At 37.7% G+C, this 7,463-nt stretch overlaps 1 protein-coding gene across 4 annotated transcripts in view; it reads right to left on the bottom strand.

Moving 5' to 3' along the window:
- LOC106870603 (serine hydroxymethyltransferase) overlaps positions 1 to 7,463 on the bottom strand; it is an 80,799-nt gene that overhangs the window by 45,669 nt on the left and 27,667 nt on the right. For all 4 annotated transcript variants that reach the window (XM_089347042.1, XM_089347046.1, XM_089347043.1 and 1 more), the window contains exon 2: positions 3,455 to 3,695. In XM_089347042.1, coding sequence (XP_089203168.1) covers positions 3,455 to 3,666 — 212 coding nt within the window. In that variant the 5' untranslated portion in view covers positions 3,667 to 3,695. The remainder of the gene's footprint in view (positions 1 to 3,454; positions 3,696 to 7,463) is intronic.

Raw genomic sequence — 7,463 nt, 5'->3', positions numbered from 1 at the left:
TTGAACGCTGTGAAGCATGTACAAGAGGGGCAAAGAAGTACATGCGAGCTTGGTGATTCCAAGAACGAAAAGAAATAGCAGCCGGACACACGTGACCAAGGCTGTGTGAAGAGAAAGAGTAGTAGAGGGAAAAGGAGGGGAGGAAGTAGAATAAAAGTGAGCAATGAGAGGTAGAGAGAGAGAGAGAGAGAGATAGTAGTAGTAACGGTGAGAGGCGAAGGACGAGTAACAAGAGATAGAGAGAGAGAGAGAAGTAGTGACAGGTAGAGGCGAAGAACAGTAGAGGGAAGAATGAGAGGGGGAGATAGAAATAGAGAGAGTCACGTTAGAAAAATAGTTAAAACTTACTGTATAAAGGTAACGCGTGCGTTCTGTCGTGATACAAACAATATATGAGTATATGCATATATATGTACATGTATGTATATACGTTCAGAGAGAGAGAGAGAGAGAGAGAGAGAGAGAGAGAGAGAGAGAGAGAAAGAGAGAGATACAGATATATATGTATGTATGTGTATGTATATATATATGTGTGTGTGTGTGTGTGTGTGTGTGTGTGTGTGTGTGTGTGTGTGTGTGGCAAGTAAAAGCACCCACTACACTCTCGGAGTGGTTGGTGTTAGGAAGGGCATCCAGCTGTAGAAACTCTGCCAGATCAGATTGGAGCCTGGTGCAGCCTTCTGGCTTGCCAGTCCTCAGTCAAATTGTCCAACCCATGCTAGCATAGAAAGCAGACGTTAAACGATGATGATGATGATATATATACATATATATATAAATATACATATATACGTATATATATATATATATCCACCATCACCATCATTATTACCAGCATCAAAGCTTATTTCTCTAGGTCATGTCATACAGCATTATCTTCATTAATATTAATCCAGTGACACATCATTAGGCTTAGGTTCAGTGTTCTCAGATTTAACCTCACAAATTCTTCCCTCCATTTACTTTTTCATCAGAGACAGACTTCAACTATTTAACACACATTTATTTACACAAAATTATAAATCATTAACATGCACCTACATTTTAAGTTCTGCTTTGGCATATCAATTAACGCAGTGTAATCAGCAGACCATGCTCAATGTAATTAATGCAATACAGCCAACAGACCAAACTGGACATATTCATACAGGTGCAAGAATGGCTGTTTGGTTGAAAAGCATGTTTAACAACCATGTGGTCTTCAGTTCAGTCCCACTGTGGCACCCTTGGCAAGCATCTGCTATTGTAATCCCAGGCTGAGCAAAGTCTTGTGAGTGGATTTATCCATGGAAACTGAAAAGCCTGTTAGGTAAATGTGTGTGTGTGTATGTACACGTGTGAGTGTGTATACATGTGTGTGTATGTGTATAATTGTGTGCACACCAAAAGAGGGTTATAGACAAGCATCACTGCCATACAAGCAGTGTTTTTGTTTCCAGGCTTCCATGAAAAACATGTCTGGTCATGGGAAACATCGCTTCAAAACAAGGGTTGGCAACAGGAAGGGCATCCAGCCACAAAAAATCTTCCTCAATAAAATTCCATCTGACCCATGCAAGCAAGGAAAAGTGTACGGTAGCATGATCTTCCAAATGTTGGGCCTCACAGAGATGATGACAAGTGACCGAGACCTTTGGCGATGTTGTGCTGAGAAGATTTGTCAAACTCCCTGGCTTACCAGTTCTAGTCAAACTATCTAACCCATGCCAGCATGGAAAGTGAATGTTAAATGATGATGACGATGATGATGGTGAGGAGTCATTTAAATGTGCACCTACATTTTAAATTCTGCTTGGCATATTAATTTATGTGCTATAATCACCAGATCACAATATAATTAATGCAAAATAGCCAACAGACCATACTGAACACATTAATACAGAGTAAATAGGGGAGTGAAGGTGGTGAGGTAGCTGAATCATTAGGGCATCAAACAAAATGCCTAAGCAGCATTTCTTCCATTTCCTAATGTCCTAGGTTCAAATCCTGCTGAGATCAACTTGACTTTTCATCCATTTGAGGCTGATAAAATACATAACAATTTAGCACTGGGGTTAGTGTAATAAACTTGTCTCCTCCCTTCAAAATTGCTGGCCTTAAAGTCTGCAAGGAGCCAGCATTGCATTCAGGAGAATGTTGTGATTTTGGTCATTCATACACCATGGAAACCAAATAACTGGACTTATGAACCCTAAAGCCCATGTGGCTGTGTGGTAAGAAGCTTGCTTCCCAACCATGTGGTTCTCGGTTCAGTCTCACTTCATGGCACCTTGGGCAAATGCTTTCTACTATAGCCTCATGCCAACCAAAATCTTGTGAGTGAATTTCATAGACAGAAGCTGAAAGAAGCCTGTCGTGTGTGTGTGTGTGTGCATCTTTGTCCTTGTCTGTCCCCCATTACTGCTTGACAACTACTGTTGCTCTGTTTATGTTTTTGTAAATTATCAATTCGGCAAAAAACGACTGATAGAATAAGTACTAGGCTTAAAATAAAAATAAGGACTGGGATCGATTTGTTCAACTAAAGTTCTTCAAGGCAATGCCCCAGCAAAGTCACAGTCTGATGACAAACAAGTAAAAGATAAAAGATAGGGTAGGAAGCTAACAGAATCATCAGAGCACCAGGAAAAATATCTCGCAGTATTTGTTACAGATATTTTACAATTTGAATTCAATTTTCATTAAAGCCAACTTTCTCTTTCAAGATTGCTAAAGTACCAATCAAGTATTGGAGGATCAAACTCAAAACTGCTAGCCATGTGCCCTAAATCTTTTTCATTTTTTTTATTATCATGAAACCTTCAAAAACTTTATTAGAACATTTAAATACAAAGAAACAGGAGAGACATGAGAAAGGAAAAGAAAGAAAAAAAAGGTGGGGTAAAGCAATGGAAGATGGAGGAGAGGGTGCAATGGGCCACATATCCCAGAACATGTGGAGTGTTCAGCTATGTCCGGCAGTAATGACTGTGATGGCACTGCTGCAGAGAATGGCTAGTGACACTCGCTGTAGCAGCCATTCCACTTTGCGGGACCCATTTCTCCAACAGGCCACCGTTGTCCATATTTCACGGAAGAAAGCAATTAATATAGAATACACAACAGATCGTATTTAGGATATTAATACAGTTGCCCACAGTGTCACACACTGGTGTGACTGCGTGGGCAAGTGTCTTCTAATATAGTCCCCGGCGGGCCAAAGCTTTTATCAATGGAGATTTAGTGGAGGGAAATAAATATATATATATATATGTCTGTATTTACCCTCATCATGTTAGGGACAGCATCCAGCAGTAGTAACAATGTCAAAGCAGACATTGGTTTGTGACAGTCCTCGGTTGGATCTTATCAAACTGTCCAACTCATGCCAGTATGGAAGATGGACATTAAAAGATGATGATGATGCATAAAAACAAAAACAAAAAAAAAAGAAAGAAAAGAAATAAATTCTGACCTTTGTCCTGGATAACCTTCAGAGTATTTATTAGTTAAGCATGACCCCAGAGCTTGCATAACTGCCTTACTGGTGAAGTTCTCAGATGCAATCATCTCAAGTCCCTGTTTCTGGCGAAGTTTCTCCTGTTTTATAAATTCATACATTTGTGGGTCATTCTGACTGATGTCATCCTGTAAGCACCAACCTTCATAGCCATTTGTGGTAGACATGTTGATTTAGGGAGCTTATCAAGGTAAACCTGAAGATGAAAAAAAATAATTCAGGGATATTTAATGATCCTTTCAAATCCAGAACAGAAATTAGATCTTACAGCAAAATACTTTTGAAGTTTACAGTGTGAAAAATTTTCTTAAAATTCATGAGTGAGGTAAGTTAGGATGTGTGACAATGTTCTTGGAAATGTAGCAAGAGAAGGACGACTTACACTTGAGTCAGAGAGTGGAGAAGGCACACAACTGCCTTAAGGCGAGGATCAACTGCCCTATCTCTGCTGGAGATAGGGCAGTTGATGGAAAAGTGAAATTTGATGATGATGACACAATTCTGAACCCCATAATTTACTTCTTTCTATTAATAATCTATTCTATATTTGTTGTTGTTGTTGTTGGCACTCCGTCGCTTACGACGTTGAGGGTTCCAGTTGATCCGATCAACGGAACAGCCTGCTCGTGAAATTAACGTGCAAGTGGCTGAGCACTCCACAGACATGTGTACCCTTAACATAGTTCTCGGGGATATTCAGCGTGACAGTGTGACAAGGCTGTCCCTTTGAATTACAGGCACAACAGAAGCAAGAAGAAAGAGTGAGAGAAAGTTGTGGTGAAAGAGTACAGCAGGGTTCGCCACCATTCCCTGCCGGAGCCTCGTGGAGCTTTTAGGTGTTTTCGCTCAATAAACACCCACAACACCCGGTCTAGGAATCGAAACCGCGATCCTATGACCACGAGTCTGCTGCCCTAATCACTGATCCATTGCGCCTCCACAATCTATTCTATATAACCCTATATTAATGACCTACTCTATTGCTCTTAATCACACTCAAAAAGTATTACTCTCACTCCTTGATAACTTTTCACACATACACCCCAATCACCCACTTGCTGCTACACAAGTATCATTCACACACAACCCAGACACCATAAACTAGGTATAATAATAATAATAATAATACATTAATACTATAAATCAGCCTTGAAAATAAGAGACAATTTTGAGACAAAACAGCTAATCTCCTTCAATGACATCAAACTACTAGAGATACCCATCCACCCAACCCATACACTCAACTAAAACTTTATCACAATCCTCTGATGTCAACGTCTCAACAACTGGTTTAGGTCAAAACAAAGTAGTTCTATTCCAGAGATAAACAAATTCCAACTCTGAAAACATTTTCTAACCTTCTATATGGCTCTCTACAAAGTACAAAACCTCACATAAACCAAGAGAGAGCACACAAACACTCTTAAAGCACAGAAAAGTGACACTGATAAAAACACATCACTAACTAATGTGCAGGAGCTTCAACATGGCTACATAATCTACTAAATATAGCAACCAAATCTCTTTTGTATCATATACTTTGTTAAATACAGGACACATCTTTGTCTAAACCTTTTAGCATTCAGATTACTCTTTCAAAAGTAATGCATATTTACTCCCATTGAATTATTCAAACATCTCATAGCCTCAAGATTTTGATGATGAGATTGTTTATGCCTGAAAATAGAAACTCTTTGATCATAAGTGTGCTACATCAGGAGTGACCTTGAGTTAACAACACTAATGCACTCTATCCTTGCTTATCTAGAACTACTATGATAAGATGATCATACTTGGAAACCTTTTATCCATAGATCAAGATATGCTAGATCAAAATTGACCCAAGGTTCAACACCACCAACAAGGTGTTGTGTACTTTCTTGTCTTACAGCTACTACAATGACTCCTGAATCAGAGAATCATACCCCACCACCTGAACACCAAATTTACCAGCTTTTCTTTCATATCCTTAACCAAACACATTGAGCAGGTCTTATTTCCAGAACTACAGCCTTCTGGAATTCCCTTTGAAACCAAGTTTTCCATTTATGCAGTGGTTAACATCAACAGTTTAGAAAGTTGAAAAAGCCAAGGCTACTCTGCCCTTCATATTGCTTCCCAGACTAAAACACTTTTACATACTGAACTGTCTGATACTATGAAGTATTCAATTCAATTTTATATTGTTAAAATAGTTTATATCTGTACCTGTCATCACCAATGCAGTTTTCTTAATAATAATAATGATAATAATGGTTTTAGATTTTGGCACAAGGCCAGCACTTTTGAGGAGAGGGCAAGTCAATTACATTGACCCTAGACCTTGACTGGTACTTTATCGCATCAACCCCAAAAGGATAAAAGTTGAGCTCAGTGGGATTTGAACCCAGAATATAAAGAGCTGGAAGAAATGCCCCTAAGCATTTTGTATGAAGTGCTAATAATTCTGCCTGCTCACTGCCATAATGATGTTTCTACTGTATGCACAAGGCTTGGAAATTTTGTGGGGAGGAGTCTAATCAATTACATCGACTCCAGTCCTCAACTGGTACTCATTTTATCAACCCCAACAAGATGAAAAGCTAAGTGGGTGGATTTGGTAGGTGGAAATTGAAAAGAAGCCCATCTTGTGTGTGTGTGTGTGTGTGTGTGTGTGTGTGTGTGTGTGTGTGTGTGTGTGTGTACACGCGTGTGCATGCACTCTTGTGATTATCCTTGATCTGACATCATGAGATGGCTGTAAATGAGCATCACCATCATAGATGCAATATTTGGAAACAAGTGAGGGTTGGCAACAGGAAGGGCATCCAACCATAGAAAACCTGCCTCAATAAATTGCATCCAACTCATGCAAGCATGGAAAAGTGAACATTAGATGACAATGATTATAATACAATAGTTAGATAAAAAGATATTTTTATTGTAATGAGATAACCCTTTAGCATTCAGATTACTATGTCTAATTTAATTCACATTGCTTTGAATTAATCATGCATTATCTCCAAACTTTGAGATTTCAATGATGTGATTGTTTATTTTTAGACTGACAGTGTAAGGTTGGTGTAAAAAGTCAGATCTGGGAGATATTAACATGAAACAGGTAGAATATTTGGACGGGATATGGCTGGTTTAAATGCTAATGGGTTAAAGACCAAATTGTAACATTTGCAGAAAACACACACCAGCAGAAAATTCATTATCTAACAGTTTAACAGTTTTTTTATCTTCTTGTTTCAATTATTGAGCTCATTACCTTGAATGGTTTTAAGTCAAACAAATTCAACCCCAATACATTTTTTTTTTTTTTTTGGCTTCTCAAGAACATGTTCTATCAGTCTCTTATATTAACCCCTTTAGCATTCAAGCATTCAAATTACTTTGTCAAACGTAATGCTTATTTATTCATATTTTCTAAATTAATCATGCATTATCTTGTAGCTGTGAGATTGATGATGTGATTGTTTATTTTTAGAATTACATTGTAGAATAAGTGTGAGAGGCCAGGTCTGGCTAGTTTGAACATAAAACAGATAGAATATTTTGGCCAAATATAGCCAGTTTAAATGTTAAGTGGTTAAACTGCTAAGTTAGAGGGGCATAAACAAACCAGTATGAGGGACAAACAGAGACACACACACACATATATATACATATATATATATATATATATATATATATATATAAGATAAAAATTCAGTCAAGTGGTTAAATAACTACCTAAGGGATATTCAATATATAAAGAATTTACTGGTCTTTTACCTAGATAAATAACATTGTTATGAACTATCACTCATAACAGATAGGTAAATAAAATAAACAATCGGTTTATCAATATATCAATATAAATTAGACATGGAAACAAAATAATGAATTGAATAATTAAATGATAAATTCAATTTTATTAATTCTATATAAACAAATGACAAATCAAGTTACAGCTGTTTCTACGCTAAAAACGGGTTTT

This window comes from Octopus bimaculoides, chromosome 2 (assembly GCF_046866305.1).
Source record: "Octopus bimaculoides isolate indiv1 chromosome 2, ASM4686630v1, whole genome shotgun sequence".
Classification (NCBI taxonomy): domain Eukaryota; kingdom Metazoa; phylum Mollusca; class Cephalopoda; order Octopoda; family Octopodidae; genus Octopus; species Octopus bimaculoides.
This window is presented reverse-complemented; position numbering and strand designations above follow the sequence as displayed.